This window comes from Clavelina lepadiformis, chromosome 2 (assembly GCF_947623445.1).
Source record: "Clavelina lepadiformis chromosome 2, kaClaLepa1.1, whole genome shotgun sequence".
Taxonomy (NCBI): Eukaryota; Metazoa; Chordata; class Ascidiacea; order Aplousobranchia; family Clavelinidae; genus Clavelina; species Clavelina lepadiformis.
In genome coordinates, this window is record NC_135241.1 from 21,758,163 (window position 1) to 21,783,726 (window position 25,564).

General features: G+C 34.3%; 3 protein-coding genes across 7 annotated transcripts; all 3 read left to right on the forward strand.

Moving 5' to 3' along the window:
- Positions 1-311: 311 nt before the first annotated feature.
- On the forward strand, positions 312-2,236 carry LOC143446167 (regulator of G-protein signaling 2-like). Its single transcript, XM_076945688.1, has 5 exons — positions 312-948; positions 1,033-1,229; positions 1,409-1,461; positions 1,614-1,777; positions 1,920-2,236. Exons 1-5 carry the CDS (start codon positions 877-879, stop codon positions 2,217-2,219), a joined length of 786 nt encoding a protein of 261 aa, XP_076801803.1. The 5' UTR covers positions 312-876; the 3' UTR covers positions 2,220-2,236.
- Positions 2,237-9,597: 7,361 nt separating this feature from the next.
- Positions 9,598-20,030, forward strand: LOC143445986 (serine/threonine-protein phosphatase 2A 56 kDa regulatory subunit epsilon isoform-like). The gene is made up of 13 exons (XM_076945414.1): positions 9,598-9,819; positions 10,071-10,165; positions 10,497-10,598; positions 10,785-10,886; positions 11,013-11,105; positions 11,322-11,452; positions 12,788-12,847; positions 12,950-13,058; positions 13,437-13,490; positions 15,486-15,656; positions 16,356-16,483; positions 17,768-17,869; positions 18,272-20,030. Exons 1-13 carry the CDS (start codon positions 9,663-9,665, stop codon positions 18,357-18,359), a joined length of 1,392 nt encoding a protein of 463 aa, XP_076801529.1. The 5' UTR covers positions 9,598-9,662; the 3' UTR covers positions 18,360-20,030.
- A 618-nt stretch (positions 20,031-20,648) lies between these two features.
- LOC143445388 (protein MEMO1-like) lies at positions 20,649-25,424 on the forward strand. Of its 5 annotated transcripts, none has more exons than XM_076944455.1 (10): positions 20,665-20,767; positions 20,908-20,991; positions 21,055-21,154; positions 22,553-22,706; positions 23,472-23,584; positions 23,716-23,827; positions 23,967-24,109; positions 24,340-24,416; positions 24,600-24,704; positions 24,829-25,424. In XM_076944455.1, exons 3-10 carry the CDS (start codon positions 21,106-21,108, stop codon positions 24,964-24,966), a joined length of 891 nt encoding a protein of 296 aa, XP_076800570.1. In that variant the 5' UTR covers positions 20,665-20,767; positions 20,908-20,991; positions 21,055-21,105; the 3' UTR covers positions 24,967-25,424. The 5 variants fall into 5 exon arrangements, with proteins under 5 accessions (XP_076800572.1, XP_076800570.1, XP_076800575.1 ...); XM_076944460.1 differs by having other exon boundaries at positions 21,058-21,154; XM_076944457.1 differs by lacking the exon at positions 20,908-20,991 and having other exon boundaries at positions 20,649-20,767.
- Positions 25,425-25,564: the final 140 nt, after the last annotated feature.

Sequence of the window (25,564 nt, forward strand, 5' to 3'; positions counted from 1 at the left end):
AGATTAATTTGCCAGGCAATCTACGTTTTTGAAAGGAAAGCAAAACTACACAATCTATAGTACACCCTGTAAATCTAAAATTTTTCAGGAGAGCATTCCCTCGGACCCCATGCGATAGATTACTACGACTCTTGCACTTTTAATTGGCTGCAATAACTTTCACACAATTGACAAAATGCTCTCCTCTGCAAAAAATATATTGCATCCGTTCTGAATCAGACTGAGACTGTTAAATATTTCTTTGAATTGAAGTTGGTCACCCTATACTGACTGACTAACAAGTTTACTTGAACTTGCAGAAAATGAATGCTTCTATGGAAGGTTTATTTGCAATATAAACAAAAAATTCTGGTAACGTTGTTGTGAGCTGTGGTGCCAAAGAAATACGTACTTGACTTGCAAATACTGCGCTTGTAAATCGCAAAATGCTAAACAAGTGACATTCCAATCTAAGACGTCCAAGTAGTATTAGGCTTCCTGCATGAGCTATTATCGCAAAATAGTTAAAGCAATTTTATTAGGCTGTTACAACAGCTGCAAGACTTCCATAACTCTGGCATGGAGAAGATTCGGCGCCGTTTTTACACCAAGAGCGCGCGAAAAGTCAAACCTCGTCCCATTAATTATCTCTTTCGCAGGCTTGCGATAGCATTTATTATTTCTGTCAATAACCCCACTTCTTACTGCGAAACGGAAACACAGCAAGTGACAAACGTAACTCTGACTTATATAGCGAACAGCTGAGTGCCAGTGACATGTATATAGCACTTAGTTCTTGCATCAGCCCACGTAGGTTATAGTTTTGTAGCACAACAATTGATTGAGAAGATTGCAATACTTGCGGCTTACAAGCTAGTAGTCTATAGAAATAAAATCATGGTTTGGAAAGCGAGCGGTAGCAACAGTGTGGCTATTACAATTGCTTCAGAAGAATTTACATTTCAACAGGCAAGTTAGCTCGAAATTTGATGTCGTCATTTATATAACAACAGTTTGAACGGTTTTCAACTTGAAAACTTCTAAAAATTTTAGACCAACGCGGGACATCGTGTTGAAGAGCGACGACCGGCACAAACCAGCAGCTCCTTATACGTAACAAATCAATCGACGTCATTACGCTCTACCGATGACGAAATGAAGACGTTATCATACCATCGTGTGAATACTACACCCATGAAAAAGTCTTTCGTTCGACGGAACGCAATGAAAACCAGGGTGACTTCGTTAAGGTAGAAGTCGTAATTTTAAACCTGCAACGTTTACTAAGGAGATATATAACGTGTGTAGGCGTAAAAGTCACCTAATATTTGAAGACTATGATTTGATTTAGATCTTATGATTTAACTTTTTCCAACGACTTACGTAACGTTTATAGAGTTTCAAATATTTACATTGGTTCAATATTCAGAAAACGAATGATGAAGACGAATCAGCTTTTCGATATCTTTGTTGCAAATAAGCGTAAGTTTTATCGTTTATCGTCTACTAAGCTGGAAGGTGCCTGGTCCTGTGGTTGTGGCCGTTTTTATTACAGGTTGTCTAGAAATGTCTGATCTAAACTTTGGAAAATTTTTGTGAATTTTTTTTGTGAATTGTCAATGATGTTTTGACAGTTGGCCTTTCTGCTTTTCGGAGTTTCCTTGAATCGGAATTCAGCAAAGAAAACTTCGATTTCTGGATCGCCTGCGAAAAATACAAGACCTTGAAGAAACCGTGTCTCGTAAAGGAAGCTCAAGAGATCGTAAACCAGTTTTTGTTGCCAACTTCACCAAACCAGGTTAGTGGTGTAGGCTACAGATCACTTTCATACCATACAGCGGCGACTTATTGCGAATAATAGGCCTATAACTAAGTTATATATAGGCCTAATATTATATTTCTCCACTATTCCGACTCTTTGTGACAAACGTCATTTTAAGGTCAATATTTCCTGGCTGACACGCAAGTTTGTGCTGATCAAAGCCGAGGGAGGGAGGCGCGACGCATTTCAGCGCGCCCAAGAACGAATTTACCAGTTGATGAGCGAAGACTCCTTCCCACGATTTTGCTCCAAATATCCCAGTCTTGTTTCTCACGTCATCGAACTTCATAAAATAACAAAAAAAAAACCGGAAAAAAGTTTTAACAACAACCTTGAAAAGCCTATGTGCTTCTCTCCCATTGCATGTAAAGTAACCCTCAGGCGGACGTCATGTATTGTGAGAAAACAGGCACCTTGAGTTTAGCCTAAACCCGCAAAACTTGAGAATAAGGCTTTTTCTTTGAAAGTGTGGGGAGTTTACGCTAGTTTGGTGCTTTATACATACTTTACGGACCTGGGTTTCATTAATCTCTTTGTACACTGCCAGCATGCTTAATTATCTATATCTTTGCAGTGGAAGTCTTCAGTAATTGCTGAACTAAACACTTTCTGCCACTTTCATCACAAGCATGCTCTAACAAACACAAGCTGTGATAAAAAGATTGATAAAAAGAACTTATACAAAAGCAAATAATCATGTTAGTATGTTTGTGAAGTTTTATTTTATGTTCTAAAGCTTATTAAGTTTAATTTAGGGCGAGTCACTTGATGTTCGAAGACTAAAATTTACAGCCTTGCGTTAGTTTCCTCTCGACCTACATACTGTACTTTCATGACTATTCAGTCACTATTGTCACAAATCACTGTTGTTTGATGTAAATTGATGATTACCAAATTTTTCTAACCTCTTTGTTTGTTACTTGATTCATCTATTTTCAATATTCTAACTAAGTAACTAACATTTTAATATTCAAATTCTAACCAAACTGGAACCCACCCGGGGAATAGAGTTTGATCAATGTCTACAGCATATAGGCAGCCAACTTTTCACTACAGTTTGGTCGCAAAAATGTCATAGCTTCTATATATACTTGTTGTTATACATTATCATCGAAGACCTCGTTTTCATGCTGACATTAAATTAGTTTAAATTCATCGTGGGGAAAAAAGTAACGGTACCAGGCCAGCTGCCAGTTCGTTGGTGTAACCGTTCTGCTCGTTACCGCTGTTTTCCGTAATTATCCCCGATTATTGAAATTCAAGTTTATGAATAAATATATATATAAACTGTATTTTCCTTTTGAGGTTTTATACCAACCGGTTATAAAAAGAAAGAATCAAGAAACAGGCTAATGTTACACCAGTAAATAATACTGTTACTGAATGATTTTGTGGTTTTGTATAGCTGGTACTGGCTACTAATTTATTATCATAATTGCTAGATTCAATATCTGTAACAACTTACGTAAGAAGCACATGTGGTGCTCAAACACAAGTTAGTAGTTAGTACTTGGCTGCCATTCCATATAATTCCATAGTTGTAGACTACTATTTTCGTGTAATTACGAAGATTGTAAACCTACAGTTTTTTGTCGCGACAAAACTGCTTTTCTCAAAACGTGTTGCGTAAGATGTTTTACAATTCATAACATTGCATATTTATTACATTTTCAATTCAAACAAAATCAAAACCAGAAATTCATACGAACACATGTACAAGTTCTCAAAAAAAACTTCATAAATTTTTCCAATAGCAATTAATAACATAAAAAACACTACCTTTGTTTTAATCAACCCAGTATATAAAAGAATTAAGAAAAACTTCACCGGGTTTCATGTCGAATGTTCTCCGACGTAATTCGGTTAGGCATTTCCTATCTTATACTCCATGAAAGTCGGATTTTGTATTGACCGTTTTTTGAAGGCGAATAGCCTGGATTCTTTCCGGTCGTGGAGGTATTTCTGGAGTGGAAAATGATAGACACCATGGAGCCAACCTGCTTTTCCAGTCTTTAAAACCAAAAAGGGTGAGAAGCAAGAGCGCGACCGAGTAAGCAGCATGAGTTGTTACGTGGACCAAGTTGTTGCGAGTTATCAAAGGAGTCGTAAGGGAGAAGGTGTCAATGACGATGATAAGGATGGCGATCACGAAAGATCGTTTTATCACGGCCAAAACCTTACCATCGCTTGAAGAACCGTTGTCTTTATTTGCTAAAGTTAGGGCTGATGCGCGGCTTTTTAGGATTGGATGAGCAAGGAGGGCTGCAATCAATAAATTCAATGCAATAACAGATCCGCTGAGTGAGTACAAGATTCCGCCTTCAATGTCCTTCCCTTTGACTGCTACACAAGGAAGCTTGCCTTGATATTTTTCGTATTTAACCAAAGTTAACAACAGCACGGGATTTCCGAGTTCATTAAGACACAACCAAACAAAAGAGAAAGAACTTAAAAATCGTGTGATTGGCGTCGTGAGATGGCGCGTTTGCTTCTTCACATAGAACGATCTCTGCCTCGACCAGAGAGAGAAATACACAGAGAAATAAAAGCATGTCAGTAAAGGCTTTCCAATATTCTTAATTAAGTTGCAATTGTCGCTGTTTTTCATATGGAGAAGTATTTGCAACGGCAACCACCGGTAAAATGTCCCCAGAAAAAGACTGGCGGCTGCGACCAGGCAAAATATTCTTGGAAACTGGCTGTAAGCATATTCTGTGAACTTATTATTGTTGAATATTTTCTTCTGCTGGGTTTTGTTACCTTGTTTTCTTGCTGATTTTTTTTCATACACACACAGAGCAACGAAGATATACAATGTTATTGCCGTGGTAACCAGAAAGAGATAAAAATAATACGTTTTTGAGAAATTTGTAATCCAGAGTTGAAAGCTGAAATTTCCCTCGCCAACCTCAGTTTTATTCTCCAAAGAAACTGTTGTCGTTTCTACCAACGCAGAAGGTTTTGTGGTAAACGTTCTAAATCTTGTCCGCACTCGTCAAATACGCTGCTTGATAAGTGAAGTTTCAATGGAAGCTTTTTTCAATTTATATACCCCGAAGACAGAACCAACAAAATGCAAACGTAAAATTGTTCAGTGTAGCTTAGCAAACTTATAAGTTGTCAGCACCAAAGTAGCTATTAAGAAGTTAAACATCATATTCGTCTTATTTCGAACATCACAACAGGACCGTATTAGCAATAATTTCATTTGCTTCCCATAATACATTACGTCGACCTTTGATGAATGGACTTAAAAAGGTTTTTTACCATGTGCTTATGAAATAATAATATTGTATTGATAAACTTTTTATCTTCTTTTCTTTAAATTAGGTCAAGTTTGTTTTACGCAATCACAATTGAACAATCATATGTCAAATTTTAAACAACCAAGCAAATGACCAAATTTTATTAACAAAATAGTTTTGTTGAAATCTGTCACAACAACAGGATTTGTTATAGGCCTACATTCTCCCCAATAAACTCACTGAACATCCAGTAAGTAGTGTTTTTCTTCGTACTTTTTAAATTAATAAAATAGCTATCATGTAGCTTAAACTACAGTGTTAAGTCAGTTTTAATACTGACCAAAACCGGCTGATGAATTTGCCTCAACGTCCATAAAACACAGACTAACTTATAACTTGTAGGCAAACGAAAAATTTCCCGGAAATGACATCAGAACGATCTTACTTTTCGGAATGAAAAATGTCTTTGCATGACTTAAGATCAAGGATGATTTTCCTCGCAATAAATTAATACTTGTCGTATCAAGTTATGCGATTCGGATATACGTCAAACGAGTTACGAAGGTGATCATTTGTTGAATGTAGTTGGGAAAAAAATATCTACAACTATATCTCTCGGTCAGGGCCTGATGTTACGCTTACGTCAAACACAGTCAAATATTCTGCAACAATCATGTTCAACTCAACGTTACAACAGTAATTTATTATTCAGTTAGTGTTTAATATTTTATAATTTACGAAAACTCTACAGCGCACGCACGATAAACCGTAATTAAGGCGGTAACTACGACGTCATTTTTGTGTCTAACGATAAAAAAGTTTCAAATATTTCTAGCCTATTTGATGTGTTTTTTTGTGGAACTTATATTTTAAAATTTGTTGCATAGCCTACTTATAACTTATACGTTAAATTTACCCAATACAAAATACATCACTTTCGTTATGCACATTTCCATTTTCAAGATAAAACAATAACTAAGTTAAACAGTATACAGTCAGCAGGCCTGCATATAGTATTGAAAACACTGGCTATTTTCTTGTTATTATAAACAAAAATAGGTTACTCAGGTATATTGTGATACTGACATTGTTGAGAGAATATCTCTGTCGACATACTCTTTAACGTTAAATTCAATTCCGATTTCTTTAACTTTTTTCAAGAATCTGATTTTGCATTCGCTTAATTATCATTACATGGATCCCTTCCCGACGTGGAGGTATTGCTGGAGGGGAACTTGGTAAACGCCAAGGAGCAAACCTCAATCTCCAGTCTTTAAAGCCAAATATGGTGAGAAGCAAGAACGCTACAAAGTAAGCACCATGAGTTGTTACGTGGACCAAGTTGTTGTGAGTTAAAAAAGGAGAAGTTGTCAACGATGATGATAAAGATGGCGATCACGAAGGATCGTTTTATTACAGCCAGAACCTTACCGTCGTCTGAGGAACCGTCTGTGTTGTTTTTTGAGGTTACGATTGTCGCGCGGCATTTTAGGATTTTTATGAAAAATCAGGGCTGCAATCAATAAATTCTATGCAAGAACAGATCCGTTGAGTGAGTACAAGATTCCGCCTTCAATATTCTTTCCTTTGACTGCTACACAAGGAAGCTTGCCTTGATATTTTTCGTATTTAACCAAAGTTAACAACAGCACGGGATTTCCGAGTTCATTAAGACACAACCAAACAAAAGAGAAGGAACTTAAAAATCGTTTGATTGACGTCGTGAGATGGCGTGTTTGCTTTTTCACGTAGAACGATCTCTGTCTCGACCAGAGAGAGAAATACACAAAGAAATAAAAGCATGTCAGTAAAGGCTTGCCAATATTCTTGTTTAAGTTGCAATTGTCGCTGTTTTTTACGATCGTGGTAACCAAAAAGAGATAAAAATAACACGTTTTTGATAAGTTTGCAATCCAGAGTTGAAAGCTAAAATATTCCTTGCCAACTTCAGCTTTGCTCCCCCCAAAAATGCTGTCGTTTCTTCCGACACAGAAGGTTCTGCGGTAAACATTCTGGAATTTGGTTTTTAAGTCGACTAGTCAGTTGGCACGCGGCTTAATAGGTGAAGCTTCAATAGCAGATGTTTCATGTATGCAATTTATACAACTCTTTTTGTAAAGAAGGAGCTCTTTTTTAAAAAATGATTACACAAAACCGTAAAATAGACGGGTCTGACTGCATAATCATGGCCCGTTTAGGAGCTACATCAAAATAATAAATTATTAATTAAAGCCTAATGAAAAATAGGCCGTGGTCAAGCTTTGCAAAGATAAGAGGACCACAACAGCTTCACTTGGCGCAAAAGTATCTCGTTTATTAATGTTGATTAACCCAAAATGAATTCGATTCACGTGTTATATGAGCGAATGACGTAGTAGATTTGTTTTAATAATTTTTGAATTAATGTGACGGCAATCAAAATTTCCTTGAACTGGTATAAAAGGAATTAAGGAAAGCAATTATTAGACATCACTGTTTAATTACGGTAACCAAGTTTACAAACTATTTGATTACAGCAGAGAGTGTTATACGTTAAATACAAATTATAACACGTACCAAGTTAACCTACATTAAAATAAATGCACAATTGTGATTGGCAAGGGCTCTGTTTTTTCATGACATTTTTGATTGTAAGCTATTGTCGACCTCACTTGTGTGGCAAGGCAATATTTAAAAAAATGGAAACTGCAACTAATCGAAGATGGCTTGAAATCCATGCTAATACAAATTTTGATCGACCCAATCATTTGTGTCTGAAACGCCACATTATTGCACTCACATATAATTTTTTTAAATTGAAATAATTCGAACACTGTTTAGATTAATGCAAGCTAGAGTATTCACACTACAGTTTATTCCAATCTAAACTCTTGCAGTTTTTTTTTTCATAAATAAAAAGTACTATTCTTACCGCGAGGTGGTAGCATAACCCAGAAAATGGAATCTCCTAGCTTGCCCTAAACTACTGCAAGTGTAGGCTAAACTAAACAATCCCCAAAATGAAGTTTTTACTTTGTTTTGGTTGTGTGCTTTATTGGAGATTACGGTCAGACGGTAGATTTTTCTGAAAATAAAAACTGCATTGGTCATTATTAGGGTCTAGTATACAAGTGCACAACCAGATGACGTTACATTTTGAGTAGCTGGGGCCTAGTAGGCTATAGAACTGTAAAAAGACATTCTCTGTGTCAGTGGCATCCTTATTTTAGCAAGAGCTCAAATTTATCTTACACTTTCTGATCCAAATGAACAGTTCAAATGTTTACATGTAATAATTCCTAATGCCGAAACTTGATTGGTAAAACTTTCCTCTACCAAGAACTCTTACTAGCTGTAAACAGTTTATCATGAAGTTCTTTTTTATTATAAATTGCTTCTCAAAATTTGTATGGGTGGGTTTATCTAACGTAAACATGCCTATCCATATTCTGGGCACTGTGCATTAAAGAGTTTGGTTGAAAAATAGTTTGCTCAGACTTTTGTCTAGATACTTGGTTGGAAGTAAGATAAATGACAAACAAAATGTTTTAGATATGTATCATATGATATGATGTACTCATTCTTCTAATAAAATAAAACCAACTGAACAATATGCTTGTTTGCTACTTACTGACACAAAGCACAATAAAATCTGCATGAGCATAATGGTCAACCGACATTCATCCAATTACACCAATTGTTGTTATAATTTGTAATCAATGCCATATCTTTGCAGCTAAAATCCTATCTTGATGGTTTTATCTGTTGCAGCTATTGAATAAATAATTCTTTCTGGCTATATTGAACTTTTTTGCTATAAGTAGTTATTAATCACACCCATATTAATGTCTAATTACTAGTAATTAGTTTTGTTTTGTATTGAAAATGAGCTTACTTAAAACATTAGCAATTGAAATGTTTGGACCTGCTTTGACTTTACTCTTTTGCTTCAGATAGGATATTAAGCTATTTAGTTCTTTTGACAAGCTCTTTAGACACATGTTGCCTATAAGTGTTTAGGGTTAGATTTGAAGCACTGTTAGTGGTATGATAGGAACAGTTTTGGATGTGATAAATTAAACTTAGCTTAACATCAATGTTGTAACTGATTTAACAGTAAACAATCATTTTCAAAGTGATGATTATGGTAATGAAGTACATTTCGAGCATATTTACTTCATATCATAATGGTATAATGTAGCATGTGACTTGCAAGTATGCCTTATCTGGATGTGATACTTATTGACGCCACTTTGTTATTTTTATGCCCTTGGGTACTTGTTTAATGGTCCTGGTGAACAGTGCTGACTTTAGACAAGAACTACAAGATCACAAAAAATAAATGAAAATTCATTTTTGGAACATTCACACACACAAAGCTTGGCACCAGGCCTAGAGGGTTGAGTAATCATTTCCGTTACTCACACAATGTATGCTGTGCCCATATTGTACTCAGTTCAAGAATAAATATTCTGATACCGTCAATCCATCACTATCTTGTATGCTTTATCTGTGAGAAGTACTGACAGCCCTAACCTAAACATTGTGTTAATTGTAATTGAGACTTATCACTGTTAAAACTATTTTTGAAGATATACAGAGTTGGAAGGTGATTGGGTAATCTAAGTTAGAATGTAATGAGCAAGCCAGCAATAACCGTTCCTGGTTCGGACAAGGACCCAGCATTCCACCGGAGGTCGCTGCATAGATTGCAGCATCAAAGACGATCGCAGAGCTCCTCAAATTTCAACAAGGAAAACAAAGTAGAACTTAAACCACTTCCACTATTGAAAGGTACTTAGTGATTTTGGTGTGGTTGTGATTGACTAATACCTTTGTATGTATGATATTTAGAGAAAGTACAAAACGTAATGAGATAAATTAATTAATTAATCTAAAACATAAACTTTTAAAATGATTTTTTCATCATGTTTCAGTTTTACTGAATTTGTTTAGTGCTGTACAGTTAGTTTCACACAATGGTGCGAATTGCGAAGTGTTTTTGATAAAAGGTTCAGCTAATCAATGCACTTAATCAATTGCAGATGCTTCTCCAGCAGACCAGCAAGATCTGTTTATCAAAAAGTTGCAGCAATGCTCTGTTATTTTTAACTTCATGGAGGGCATTGAGGACCTTCAGGTTGTCTATTTTTGTTCTAAGTTGCTATGTTTTATGTTTGTATTTTTGTTTTAGGTTTTATGCTTAACTTTCATGTGACTCAATGTTGGTGGTTTTTATCATAGTATAGTAGGTTTTGCAGTTTTCTAATTTTCACGTTCAGTTTAATATCTATTAATATCATATATGTTAAAATATAATTTGTTCAGAAGTTATCACCAAACACCCGGGTGTTTTTGAGAAGATTTAGAAGTTGCTCACCAAAATATTTGGTTCTTGTAACAGAATAAGTTTAAAACAAAGACACTGATATAAAATGGTTTAAAAATAATTTGCAAAAATGTTCTTCAAGGGCAAGGAAATAAAGAGAGCAAGTTTAAACGAAATAGTGGATTACATTTCATCTTCAACTGGAGTGCTTGCTGAACCAGTTTATTCTTATCTTACAAAAATGGTAGAGGGATTTGAACCTAGTTTTACAATTTGTCACTACACCACTGACCAATACATAATTTTGGAAAAAGTATTACTTTTTTATTGTTGAAGCAGCAAGTTTTAGTTTAAGAACTAGTTTTGTATATTTTGTCACTTCTAGAAATATCTACCATGTCACATCTTCTATGTTGTTGTTATCTTACAGATTGCTGCAAATATCTTTCGTACGCTTCCTCCAACCGAGACAATGGAGTACGATCCAGAGGACGATGAACCGACGTTAGAAGCTTCTTGGCCACATTTGCAGGTTTTTAAAATTTTTCCTCGCTTCATTACAAGCTGTAGAAATGTTTATTGAAGCAATAAAGTTAGTGTGACTTTAACAGTGTTCACAGCTTTTAATTGAAATGAAACTTCATGCAATTCTTTTCAGCTTGTATATGAATTCTTTTTGAGGGTGATGGAGTCACAAGAATTCCAGCCCACCATTGCAAAGAAATACATTGACCAAAAATTTGTTGCTCAGGTTTGTTTAAGCATATACTATCGCAGTTTGCCGCATAGAGTTAATAAGGTTAGAAATGTGTGTAGTGCTTACTACATAGCATTTCAAGGTTGTATTGCTAAACAATAGTTGTACTTTGTGTAATTTTTGAAGCCTAATTGAATTCTGCTTTTATATATATTTTGGCTGTGTTAATGTATTACCACAAACAGTAGTTAAAAATGTTTAATTTTGCAGTTGCTTGATCTCTTTGCCAGTGAAGACCCAAGAGAAAGAGACTTCTTGAAAACAGTTCTTCATCGAATTTATGGCAAATTCCTGGGCCTGAGGGCGTTCATTCGACGACAGATGAACAACATTTTTTTAACGTAAGCAAAATCATTATAAACTTACGCATTTTTTACATATACTGTACAAATATTCTTTTTAACACTGTATTTTCAGTGTTTTTGATGGAATTGTAACTTACGAATTGTGATTGAATTGTAATTGGAACTTGCAAATATGTTGTTGGTGCTGATAGTTATGAAATGGTCAGAACTGAGTAGAATTTGGTGAATTATGTTTGAGCATTGTCAACCACATAACAATACAAACCCAACCAACTTGTAACTAATCGTAATTGTCCACGCAGCACAATGACAGCAGCATTGAAATAGTAAACAAAAGATTTATATAGTCCAAATATGATGGCTTTGAGCAAGGAAACAGTAGTGGACAATAAAAAGTAATGACAAGACTCACCATTATGTGAGCTATATTAATGTACAAAAATACCACCGCTACTAAACTTTTCACCAAGTTTGTACTTTGTTGACAGCACTATAACCAGCTCTAGTTTTGAAGCATTTAGATGTACACCTACTGTAGTATGCAGTAGACTCCACTTCTTATAACCACCTTAACCAGACCTTTTTGACCATAATATTCAAATGGTTGCAATAATCGAAACTGCTACAGTACCATTCTACAGTACCATTTTACCACACCAGGACCAGTACAGTTAGGTACAAAATGACAAAAAACATCGTATTCATCATTTATATCATTAACATTAAAAAACATTAAAGTGGACGTCAGTAGATGAATTGAAAATAAAATTGCCACTGTAAAGTTGCATAATTGACACGAAAAATTGATCAAAAAAGCGAAAAAAATGGAAGAAGTGAACATAATATTTGAAGACTGGCTATAGTAAATGGAGAATTTTATATGGCAAGGTTCGGAACCAAACCAAATTATCATGTAAAGCGGTTGGTCATATTAATTATCGTCAGTCATGTAAAGCAGATTCTATTGTATATCATTATGTTTTCATTTTCTAAAACATGCATTAGATTATATAAATAAAAGATGGTACCCTTGCATTACATGCAGAAGGCAGTTTGATGATTTCAGCATTTGCTTTGCTGACAATGTTTGAATCATTTTAATTACACACTGTTTTACTGCTGCAACATATCACAACCTATGAAGTATGCATGCTTCAGATATGCTGTTTTATGCAAACAACAGATTATTGTAATACGCTTAATTGAGTTTAATTTCTGTGCTTAATCTGGGTTTGGTGAAGGTTTTTGTGCGAAACACTCTTAATGCAGTATTTTATGATCACATTAAGTTGGTTTTAAAAACTATATTTGGTCATTTGTGGTTGTACTTTTTCCTATGAAAACAACTTAATAATGGATGTCACTTATCAGGTTTATCTACGAGCACGAAAAATTTGCTGGGATACCGGAGTTACTAGAAATTCTTGGAAGGTTTGTTTCAATGTTGTCCTAACTTGCTATTTTATTTGTCTCTACTTATTGTGCAAAATGTGTCCAATCTGATACTTATACTTGTCATACTCATATTTTCAGCATAATCAATGGATTTGCCTTGCCTTTGAGATCAGAACATCGCCTGTTTCTCTTAAAGATTCTTATTCCTTTGCACAAGACACATGCACTGGCAATGTTTCATGCCCAGGTGATTAAGATTTTCTGTGTGAATAGCGAATACTAATGATTTGAATAATCCAATAAGTCAAAGAAACTAGTTTCTTTATTGGCCAGTTATTGTCCAGTTCGAAAAGTGACAATAACTTTGTTGGCGATTTCTCTGTTGTATTTGTTTTTAACAAATTATCATTTTTTAATACTTTGCCCTTTGACTCTTTTGATTGCTCTACATATAAAACATTTTTCTTCGTAATTATGACACCTTCTTATTTTTATCTTGCTTGCAACAACCAATCTAGTAACTTATTTGGAGCAACCATTTTTTGTAAAAATTGTGTAACGGATTGTTATTTCGATCTAAAATGAATTTTCTATGCTTAACAGCAACTTTCTCATTGCTTTTCAGCTTGCATATTGTGTGGTTCAGTATTTGGAAAAGGATCCTAGCCTGACGCAACCAGTAAGTGAAATTTAAATATCTGATCAAACATTGTAATGGTTTCAGTGACCCGCTGCAGGATTGTAAACTTAGTATCTCTTTATAACTTATGCTATAAAGTGTGGGTTAGAATTCTTGTAAATAGTGGTTGTCTTATGACATTTATAGCTTTTGTTGTGGTTGATTGATTGGGTTCAGCTGTTTTAATGACAACGAACTTCGTACGACAGGAATGGGCGGTAAACAACGTTCGGTTGAAAGTAGAGAAAACGAAAAACGTTTTCTTAATTGAAAAAACGTAAACTTTAGGGTTTTTGTAGCACGATTTAGCCATAATTGCGCCATGTATTGAGTGCGTTCCTTGGTAAAATGTGTCAGTATCCTGGTGTAATTGTCCGTAACAAAGCATAATGTTTCACATAGCTTTACTTATACAGCTTTCTATTCTGTAATCTGAAACCACATCTCCATTTGATCACTGCTATGCCATTTGAGATATACAAGCAGTTGTAACAACAACAATCGCTTTTATAAAAAATTGTTATCAAACCTGGAAAATATGAACAGCGCCGCTTACGCTCTTTGTGCACCCTATTTCTATGTTTAATCAGTTTGTTTATTCAGGTCTGTCAGGTAAAAGGTATCAATGATAGCAACGTGTCACATACCGACAAATATCGAACACACCACATCAAAATATTACCAATCTATGCAAATAAATAATCACTTAACCTATTGCTCCAAGTTCTGTTATTGTTTCGCTGTTATTTAACTTGTTTGGATGCATGATGTAGTTGAACTTTATTTGCTTTATTTTGTAAAGCTGTGGTCTGCGCACTTACAATTAATAACTACCTAAGTATTGGTTAGTGACATACCAACTATTCAACTAACTAAACTAAAAGTGCAAATGAATTATGACTGGTTGTCAAGGACTTATGTACAGCACCCTGAGCCCATTTGTCTCGTTAATACAATCTGTTTGAAATATTAAGTGCTTTCATCTCAGCAATGTAATCATTGTCTGACAATGCTGACATATCTTCTGGAATATTTTCAACCTTTCTGGTAGTGACGCTTTATTGTGGCTGTGATAGTTGGACTATAAAAGTTATGAAAATTTAGGTTGTTGTTGTCTAACAATTTTAATAGAAAAATATAATATTTTATTTATTTTTTTACTGCTCCTGTCACGTTGTTTCAGCTGAATTTGTTTGCAAATTCTAAACACCAACTTAATAGCATTACATATAACATCAGAGGTTTTATCACTTAATTCAAAAGGTCATTGCTCCTGTGGTTTCTCCAATTGTTTGCTTAAGGTTAGGAACTGAATGTTACTTTTTTTATGTTTCTTGCAGAGATTTTCAGAGAATAATTTTACTATGAATTATTTAATGATAAGTGTGTAATTACTCATGAATACAGTTCATAGCAATACATGGCAGCTAGAAAGGAATGTTGCAATACAATCTTTCTACATTTACTGACTGTGTGATTATTATATTGTTAAGTAAATGATGAGCAACTATCGTGGAAATAATTGGCTGCATTATATTGTGGTATAACTCGAATGATTCACATGGCACCTTTTATGAAGTCAGATTAACTGAATATATCTCCTATACTGTTCAAACAGGCTTAATATATTCTTTTAATTTCTGTAAACTTACCATAAAACATGCTGCAATGCAACTAGATATTTTGTTTCTATTGCATTAAGTCTGAGAATTCTTGTTGATATTCCAACGTTACTTAAACCATGGGTTTCATTCCAAATTTGGTTTGCCTGGAGTTAACTGCTGGATCACGATTTTGCTCATAAGCTGCTATGGCAATTTTAGTAACTAAATGGATTATATTTAGTATTTTTGGCTCCCAAATATGTGTCAACTATTTTACAAACGATTTTGGGTCATGAAAACTTTTTTTTATGAAACTCTGTGACATTGTATTGTTAGTACATATTTAAGCTAATATATTAGTAAAAACTATGGATCTATGAAAATTTATCAGGTGCTGGAAGGTCTACTGAAGTATTGGCCGCAAACTTGTAGCTCAAAAGAAGTCATGTTTCTCGGTGAACTAGAGGAAATACTCGATGCAATTGAGGCTGCACAATTCAAAACGGTGCTTCCTTTGCTTTTCAACCAACTTTCCAAGTGTGTTTCGAGTCCACATTTTCAGGTGCTTTTGTTTGTTACATAAAAGCATTGTTTCTTGTTAGCAAATTATTTCATGTCACTGTCAGTGTTTTCCAACCTTTTTGTTGTCATGGACTGCTATGTAAAAGTTTCACACATCGTTTAAGTTATAACTTTTGTGAGTCGTGTGCTGCTATAGCATGGCTCTACTACAAAACAATCTGCTAAATCTTAGCGGCCTCTGTTTGTGTATCTTTTCAAAATGGTGTTGTGCCTCCATAACACAAGAACTGTCATCATACCTTTTATGCAAACTGGATTTTACAACACAATAATAATACTTGTTGATAATTGATATGCAGTGTGTCGTAATGCTCATTACATTTAGTCAACTGTCCATTGGCATTTAGTGATCTAATTAAAATCCACACTTTCCTGTCACCGGCCCCTATATTGTGCAAATTATCGAAAAAGTCAAAATGCAAAAACAAATAAAAATTTTTAGTTTAATTCCTAAAAATGTTGGCATTCTTTGATTCTTGACATTTTTTCACGGACCCATTTTTCATGAACCCATTTTTTTTCACCGACCCATTTCACAAATTTTTTCACGAGAACCGCTGGTGCGCTGGAAAATCAGCTTTGAAAATATAATCCAAACTTTAAAAAATTTATTCGATTTCTTCAGCTTCAAGTTAATGAGTTTTCACCATATTACTTTATATTTACATTTTCGCTTCAGGTTGCTGAGAGAGCTTTATATTTTTGGAACAATGAATATATACTGAGCTTGATAGAAGAAAATTCTTCGGCTATTTTACCTCTAATGTTTCCGAGTTTATACAAGATTTCTAAAGAACACTGGAATCAGTAAGTATATAATTGCTATGGAGTCAAAAAACAAATTACCTTCTGTGCAGTTTTAATAACTTAGAATTGGAAACTTTGGTTTTGATTTTGCATCAAAAAACTACCAATAACAGCTGATATTTAGCATTGTTTCATAATATATGCTTCTTGGTATTGGCAGTGAACTATGGGCTCAAGTAGTAGATTAAGTTCTATTTGCAATATTTCCTTTTTTATAAAAAAATCAAACATCAAAATTTGTCTCTTGTGCATAGATAAAGTACAAGCGGCTTTGAATGATAGCATTTTGTGTAAACCTGACCTTTATTTTGTCTTCATCGAAATGTCAGAGTTAGTAGCATTTGCCATAAAAGATTAGTCCTTTCAGGAAAAGAAATCTATCCATCGATTGCTTGAATATACATTAATTGTGTAACTGGGGTTAATAGCTCTTGCCAATGCCTTGCATTGGATGATATTTTAGTTGGTTTGTCAAAAGTTAAACGCATGGCACAATTCTCTTAGCTTCAGCGTATGCTTGCCACTGATGTTGTTAAATGTCTTGGTAAATATACTTGTTGCAATGCAAACAATGTTAACATCTTTAACTCCTTTCTATTCGTGAAAATACCTAACTTGATTTATGTCCTGGGCAGTACCATCTTTAAAGCAAATAGTTTATTGTTCCCAGATAAAGCTTTTTGTGTGAACTGAAGTGTCCTAACTCTTTAGAGAACTTAATTTTAAAGCGGATTTGATTTTTGTCCTTCAAATAATAAAACTACAGTATTTTTATTCACTCGTTGAAGTTCATGTTTCTTTCACTTGGTAGCTAATATGTTGTATATAGTTGAGCTCTTCATCAACAATGTACTTTAACTACTGATCATTGCATGAGTCTAGTCTACATATGCAGCATTGTTGCTTGCACACATGTGGTAATCACAATTCAAGATTCATTGAATCAGTTTCAAGCTTTTAGTGTATTTTTTAAAGTCTCTTTGAAGAGGTGATAGTTTTCACATGGTAATAACTTCAAACAATGCTGTTCTATCAGCCCATGGTGGCTTGAGTTTTGTAAATAAGTCTTGATAGTCTAATGTAATTCATAACTTAACTGAAATGCGATATGCAACATGTGGTATACATTAGTTAGTAAAATAAAACATGCTGTATATTATAGAGACCTGTTTAGAAAATTAAGTTATATAACGTTCATCACGGAATGAATATTATATAATATACCGTACATACATATCTATAAGATATTATACACTCTAAATTAAATTGTTACTTTCAATTCAGGACGATTGTTGCGTTGGTTTACAATGTCTTGAAGTCATTTATGGAAATGAACTCAGAGCTGTTTGATAATTTAACAGCATCGTATAAAGCAGATAGACAAAAGTAAGTGAGGTTTGAATTTCTTTCTATTTGCATTACTTGGGTGTGAGTGTGCTATGAAAGCTTATACAACCATTGCTTTGTGGAGATCAAAACTTGAACACTATCAATCAATTGCAAATATTTTCTTCAATAAGCATGTGGTAATAAAATGAAATATAATAATAAAATAATAAAATGAGTTATTTCATAAGATGTATGTGTCACTTGTTCTTAAATCAATTTTCTACACTTATAAAAATAATTTAGAGCAATAAGCTTTTAAGATACCATGTCAATGCGAACTTGTTTCAAGCACATACTGTATTTGTAAATTTCATTTTTTTTGGTTGCCAATTATTTATATGCTGCTAAACATTTAAATGAATTTCATTAAAAAAAAAAGATAAAATGTTGTTTATGTAGGGAAGCAAGAAAACAAAAAGAGAGGGATGATTTGTGGAAGAAATTAAATAAATTAAGTGTTAAGAAAAATAGCATAAAAATGTGCTAGCTGCTGAACCAAACACAGTTTGTACTGAACATTTTCTGATATCTTCATCAATTAAGAAAGGAGTTTTTGGATTTTTCAAGTGGAAATTGTCGTATCCTATACATGCTTTTTGTTCAGTGCCTTATGCCTACTTATTCACTTTCATCAAAGTTAAATACCGTCAGCATTTGTATCAGAAGCTTCTCAGATGAATCAGCATGCATCTGATAGATGCCACTGTGGTTTCTACTCATAGTGAATGATTGCATCCAAACTATTGCTTTGCTTTTCTTCAGATTTAATAATATCCAGCAACCAAGTTTGCAAAAAATTTAAAGAGCAATTTTTTGTTTAATTTCTGAGCTTTTCAGTGAGGCCGTTGCGGTTTTTAATTTTGAAATTTTAAAGTGCTGTTATTATGCTGAGGTTAACCTACCATTAATGGCATGTTAAGACTAATTTTTCAAAATACTGGTCTGAGGTAAGCTCTGTATTTTTAAACCTTTCTTAATCAAGTATCTAATCTGTGATTTGAAATAAATAGGTAGAGTTTCATTTTAGCGTACTATTTGATCATTTTTATAATCTTGTGTTTTTTTCTAGGCATTTATTGTGCATACATAGTTTTCCTGTATCATTGTATAAGTTATGTTGTGAAGTAAGAAGCTTTTTAGATCATGAACGGGAGCTTTAAAACAAATAAATATTGAGTCTCTTTTTAATTCTTCATCTCTGTTTATTTTGCACTTTATTGATTTCACTTTTATCAGATGATAAACTTTTATCACATAGGCTTTTTCATTTGATATTGTGTTTTTTTTACCAAATAAGAAGACATAAATTAACCATTAATTTTTTTTGCCGTTATCAGGCATTCATGTCACCTGAGTTTGTAAGCAGCACAATCGTATCTGTTGAACTTGTGTTTCAGTAATTTGACGAAAATCTAACATAAACGATACCAGAGTAAATTTACATGATGTTACTGTTTCAGTATCAACAAAGCATCACCAAAGTGCATTGCAGTATTCGCATTGAATTGTTTCTTAGTGATTTTGGCCGATTAGACTGCACAGATCGGTATTTTAAAATGCTGTGATTTGTTAAAGTTTTTCCTGTTGTTTGTCTTTGCGTAAAGAAAACTTGTAAAACTTTGACCAACAATATCAATCTAGGCCAGATGCACTCAATTGATCCAGTTTATATGATTATTAATTGTCAATTTTTATGTAAAGTTTTTTGCTATCATCAAACGCGATAGTTTAAACCCAGTAGTATCGAGAGTATGTAACAACCAACATTTGTTGTAGCTTTGTCCTTGTTTAATTTAATACATTTTTTCACCTGTAATCTGTAAATGTCACACACACACACTGTGCCCATTTATGTGCGACAAGCCTGACTACCAAGTAACCTCGACTGGTGTTTTGGCTTAAGTTTTTCTATTTCACATATCGGAAGTGTTTTAGTGTTTACGTGAGAACTCTTTTGATGTGAGTTTTTCTCAACTATAGCATTCACTCAAACTCAGTTCAGTATTCTTATTTGCCCATTAATTTGACCTCACTGAAATATTGTATGGTCGCTTTATTGGGTTGGTGCTTTGCACAGTGTTTTCAATTGTCCTTGAACTACCAGTTTTCTGTAGACAATTGCTTCATTGCTTAGTGTGAATACAATAGGCAAACATTTCGTGTGATGTTTTTGTTTTTTAAAAGGGATTCCGACTACCTTAGTTTAAAAAAGTCTAGGTTTGATGTGTTAAGGCCTGTCCAAAAAAGCACTGAGATCCTTTACTCGCTAGCTCAATATAGGAATTTAGGAAATAAAGACGGTCCTCTTATTTTAAAGGTCAAACTCCAGTACGTTTGAATCCTGAATTTCAGTGTGACCACGACCTGTTAACTAAATCATTTGCTAGGAATCGTAAAAGATGGTGTTGGTGCCGTCTTTACGACTTACGTTTTATACAATTTGCAATATTTTGGTGTTAAATGTTACAAGGCGCATAAAAGTGTAGAATTTGGAAACCTAGTTTGTTCGGGCCGAGTTTTTCCGCGAATTAGCGCTCAACTCAATGAACGTGGAGAATGCCCTTCCAGTTTCCAACAGTGATAACCTTTTTTGGCTAAAGAAAGTAATATTGAGAAAGCGGTTACCAACAAAGAATTTCACACAAAATACATGATATTCGAGAGCGTTTAGATATATCCAACAGCTCAAAAATTAAAATTTATAGAAAGTTTTCTTTAAATCAAAATTTACAAGCCATTTTGCCAGTTTCCCACGACATCCGGGGTTATAATGCTGTGGGAAAATCAAAGCGGAACTAACTTAGCTTGACAAAGGTATGATGCAGGTATCCTATCAATCAATGGATCAGATGTTTCATTGTCAAACATTTGGATTGCTGACTGTAGTTGCACAAGGCAGGTTATATGTGGCTGTATGGTGTATTTTACTTCTATTTTGTCAACCTTTGTTGTCTAGTTTTTACTCTGCTTAGGTAGGCTATAATGCAGGCCCAGCTGCTTTGTGTATTTACTGATTTATGTACGTATTTTCCTAGGCTACGGGCAGGCGGGGCAAGGCAAGGAAGAGTACTTACAGACTGAGTAGGCCTAACAGCTAGCAAACAGTACCCTGTTTATCGGTAATTCTTCGATAAATTCTTTGAAGCTGTTAAAAACAGGAATCTTTTCATATATTCTGATAGTAGAAATTTGGAATCACAAGAAAAACGGGAAACATTCAATCATCAAAAAGCATGTCTACTAGAAGGGCCACCCATGCTGGTAGCTGGTATTCAAGTTCAGGTACAGGTTTTAACATGTAAGCATTCTTTGTCAGCTTATATTAATTCATAATGCTGTAATGCTACGTTCAAACGTTATAATATATACATATATATATTATATATACGTTGGATGAAAATTATAATAAATAAACAACAAATTGAGGCTTCGGTGCTCACAGTAAGAACAAAATTTATGTCTCTGCATACACAATTTTGCATCGAAAACTGCCATGCTTTCCTGTCTGGTCCTAACTCAGTGGTTCCCAAACCTTTCCTGCAGTGAAAGCCCTTCAAGGTTTGAAGGAACCTGTCGAAATTCAACACAATAAAACTTTAGCAATTGATTTCCACTTACAACAGCCTATACCGGGGCCATTAGTGCCCAAACCTGCTTCACGATTGAGTAACATTAGATAAAGCCCGAAGTTTTTGGGAGCTGCAAATGTGTATTTACTCACAAACATTAAAGTTTATAATCATAGAAAAAAATAAGACTTTTTCCCTGGACAGCAATGCAGGTTACTATGGCAAGATCAAGACAAAACAATTAGAACTGGTAGCTATTACATCCATACCTAGAGTGATGAAAAATTATCAGAATGCTTATCGCAGACAATGTTCTTAGATACATCACAAAAGCCTTTCATATCAACTGCTGTGTCTCTAATTTGGGCGAATGCGTACCAGTATGAAACAAGTCACGTTAGCACTATTATTAGAGATTGCCTGGAATGATCACACTCTAACAAAATAGATTTAAATTCTTGAACAAGAAGAAAAACAGACTAAGATAGCTTTTCTACAAGTTCAAAGAGTCACATGCAAAGGCCCAAAGAGTTGCATGGAGAGCGATGTTTTGGCCACACTTAGCCTATACTGACAACTGTCTGCCATAATACCACTTGGAGAAGTTTACAAGTTGTAATGAAGTTGGTACGAAGCTAGATAATTCGATTGTTTTACTTTTTACCAATACTAGATTATTTTAGTATTTGTATCTGTCTCGTGGAACCCACTTTGTCGACCATTGTTTTAATCTAACTTCCCATTTTAACAATGGTTGGTGTAAGTTATTTTGTTTGAAATTTTAGGCGTGGTATAACAATTATTGAGACAAGTTATTTCAACAACTGCTGCACCAGTTTGTTGTAAACTTTGCCAGTTACATGGTTAATTTAATATGTTTTACTAACATTAAGCAATATGACCTATATACATATTTCCAACTGACCTTTACATAGGATACTACAGTAGTATTACTTAATTCTTCACAATGACAAAAAATTATTTTTAATTATAATGCCAGAACCCAGAAGGCCTATTTGTAGAGTTTTGCATCAGAGTAGTTTTAACAAACAAATTTTTCAAATGCATTATTAAAATATATTAGCATATCAAGAAATGCAATGTTTTGCAGGAAGCCAGCTTAATCAGCAGCTAAATCAGTGGCTGAGTGAAGCATCAGGCTCATCTCACGGACCTGCACGAGCGATCATTTCTCCACATGCTGGTTATTCGTACTGTGGTTCATGTGCAGCACACGCTTATAAACAAATTGATGCCACCAACGTGTACGTTTCTGTTTTATGCTTCAAAATTTTTTATTCTAAGGTATTTGGCTAACTTAAAGTTGTAGAGTTTTATTTCCTCGGCGTTGATATTTTCATTCAGTTGTGAGTAGCTCTACACCCTATTGGCTGGGTGGTGTACTGACATAGTGGTAGAGCATCTGATCAGCAGTTATGTCATCCAGGGTTACTACTCAGCTGTGCTGCATTATTGTCTTATTTCCATGCTCTTCCAAAATGTTGATACTTGCCCTAATCAGTGGTTTAGTAACTGTGACAAACAGTTCCAGGTTTAGTCGACATCAAATAATTAACTTAACCACAAATAAAATACCTCAGTTTTAAAATGCAGACAGTCTCAATGAATGGGGCTTCAGCTGTGTGGAAACTTGTGCGAAAAGTTTTGTCAGCCTGAGGATAAATACTCTGTATTTTATTGTATTATGTATTACTGTATTGGATTGTATTAACTGTTGTATTTTATGTAGCGTTCTTCTTATCAAATAAATTCTTTTGCTATTTTACTTCTGTATTGCAAGTATGAGCTTCATGTATTATGATGAATAGTTATTACTAATGATTAGAAAATATTTTAATATCAAAATTAGGTAATACTTAATGAGCCAAGAAGAATTTTTAATTTGTGATGAATTTCATTCATCAATTATTTTTTTTATTCTCCATCACTGCCGTAGCTAAACGATTTAATTCCATTCTCTTCTATAAAATTTGTTCAATATTCTTTCTTCATGTGTATACTGTATATAGTGAACGTGTGTTCATCCTGGGTCCTTCACATCATGTTTATTTACGGGAGTGTGCTCTTTCACCAGCCACAAGTTACAAAACACCACTTTACAACTTGAAAATTGACCAAAGTAGTAAGCAAATTATTGAATTATATTGAACTTGAATTATTTATTACACATCTTTTTCAATTAACTTTGTGATATGTTTTTGCGATTAACTTTCCAAATTCATTTTACAACTGGCTCCTGTTATCTAAATTTAGTTTACGGGGAACTTTATGCAACTGGAAAGTTTAAAACCATGAGCATGCAGACTGATGAAGACGAACACAGCATTGAAATGCAGCTTGCTTTTGTTGCAAAAGCCATGGAAAGGTTTTCTTTTTGAAAAATAAATCTTGTGTTTATGCTATCGTACTATTTAAAAAATTTATACTTGATTGTTTCAGAATAAAAAGTTTGCGGTAACTTAAACGAGTGGCATTTTTATAATTTATGTGATTCTGTTTTTCAGCAAACACGACAATTTTAAAATTGTACCCGTCCTGGTTGGAAGTCTGGACAGAGACAGTGAAAGAGAATATGGAAAAATTTTCAGTAAATACATAAATGATCCTCGCAACTTGTTTATCATCTCGTCTGATTTCTGTCATTGGGGTAAGACATAGTGAAATAACTTGTGCTTTCAAAAATGCTCATTATGACAGTGTTGCATCCCAATACTACTGCTGCACTTTTTCATCTACATTGTTAAATCATGCCTACCTACTGCCAACTTTATAGTGCATAAAATTTTGCATTTTTGCTTCAGAAGTTCAGGCAATTGAATTCAGTTTTGTCAGTGTTTATGTTATGTATTTGCGAATTGTTTTTGCATCTTCTATCAGGAGATCGATTTCGTTACAACCATTATGAGCCAGAACATGGTGAGATATATCAATCCATTGAAGCATTGGATGACAGGGTAAGTATGAAGCTATTGTTCGAAAAGTAGATTGTTTTTACTACATCTTGTTTCTACTTCTTAGGACTTTGCCCCCCTAAATTCTTGTAAATATGAAAATTTTCTTGTAAATATTACCTAAAAGTTATAGAATTTTTGACGCAATGTCATTAATAATTGAGTTACTTGCTTTCTATGTTTTAGGGAATGAAAATTATTGAACGTTTGGACCCGGATGAATTTTCATCTTATCTCAGCAAATATAAAAACACAATATGTGGAAGGCATCCTATTGGAGTCATGTTAAACGTGGGTTTTTCACCTTCCCATATGTTCGTTCTTTTAACTAACTTTTACCAGTCAGATATTGTTGTATATTTTCCCGCTTTCAAATGCTTTTTGTTTAAATTTGCTGATTCTCTATTTTTAACAGGCTGTCAAGTCTCTTCAAAATGGAAATGGTCTGACCATGCAGTTTCGCTTTTTAAACTACAAGCAGTCAAGCAAGTGCTATGTGAGAAGCGACAGCTCTGTTAGTTATGCCGCCGGATCTCTTGTTATGCATACATAGCGGACTACTGTGTATAACTAAAAGCTTTAGCTGTGGCACGTGAACTATTGTAAGTCTTAATATTAGAAACAATGAGTTTGGTAGATCTTGTTTTATCCAGAGAATTGAAACTCATCTTGTCGATGTCAAAAAATACTACTTTAGGATCACTTGCTTACGGTACAGTATAACCTTTGTAATTACTTGCATAAAGTTGTTACAATTTAAACTGTTTTATTGAAACTGCTCAGTTCTAACAGCAGAACACAAGTTCCATCACACAATAGAACCATGCTTTAGTAAATTTATGCGCTCCTTCACACTTTGAATGCATCCTAAGATGACGTTTGTGACAAATATTTAATTAACCATTGGACCAGTTGCCCAGTACCCACGACTTCATTCGTTTTTTTAATTCGAGCTTAACCTGGGTTAATATAACTCTCACACAGTGAAATACAATGGTCCTGTGAATGTTACCCAGCTCTATGGTAACAAGAGGCATCTTGTGTTGAAGACAGCCGTTTCCCTGCTTGGGTTCATTCCTCAATTTTTTTATATCTATTCCAGTGTAGTGACTAAATACTACGGGGTGACCACTTAAATTCTATGGTAAATA

Coding starts and splice junctions, on each gene's coding strand:
- LOC143446167 (XM_076945688.1), top strand. CDS start 877: ATGGTTTGGAAAGCGAGCGGTAGCAACAGTGTGGCTATTACAATTGCT. Junction 949..1,032: donor AAGAATTTACATTTCAACAG/GCAAGTTAGCTC, acceptor TAAAAATTTTAG/ACCAACGCGGGACATCGTGT. Junction 1,778..1,919: donor TGCCAACTTCACCAAACCAG/GTTAGTGGTGTA, acceptor CGTCATTTTAAG/GTCAATATTTCCTGGCTGAC.
- LOC143445986 (XM_076945414.1), top strand. CDS start 9,663: ATGAGCAAGCCAGCAATAACCGTTCCTGGTTCGGACAAGGACCCAGCA. Junction 11,106..11,321: donor ACCAAAAATTTGTTGCTCAG/GTTTGTTTAAGC, acceptor TTAATTTTGCAG/TTGCTTGATCTCTTTGCCAG. Junction 12,848..12,949: donor TTACTAGAAATTCTTGGAAG/GTTTGTTTCAAT, acceptor TCATATTTTCAG/CATAATCAATGGATTTGCCT.
- LOC143445388 (XM_076944457.1), top strand. CDS start 21,106: ATGTCTACTAGAAGGGCCACCCATGCTGGTAGCTGGTATTCAAGTTCA. Junction 24,110..24,339: donor GTCTGATTTCTGTCATTGGG/GTAAGACATAGT, acceptor ATCTTCTATCAG/GAGATCGATTTCGTTACAAC. Junction 24,705..24,828: donor CTATTGGAGTCATGTTAAAC/GTGGGTTTTTCA, acceptor TATTTTTAACAG/GCTGTCAAGTCTCTTCAAAA.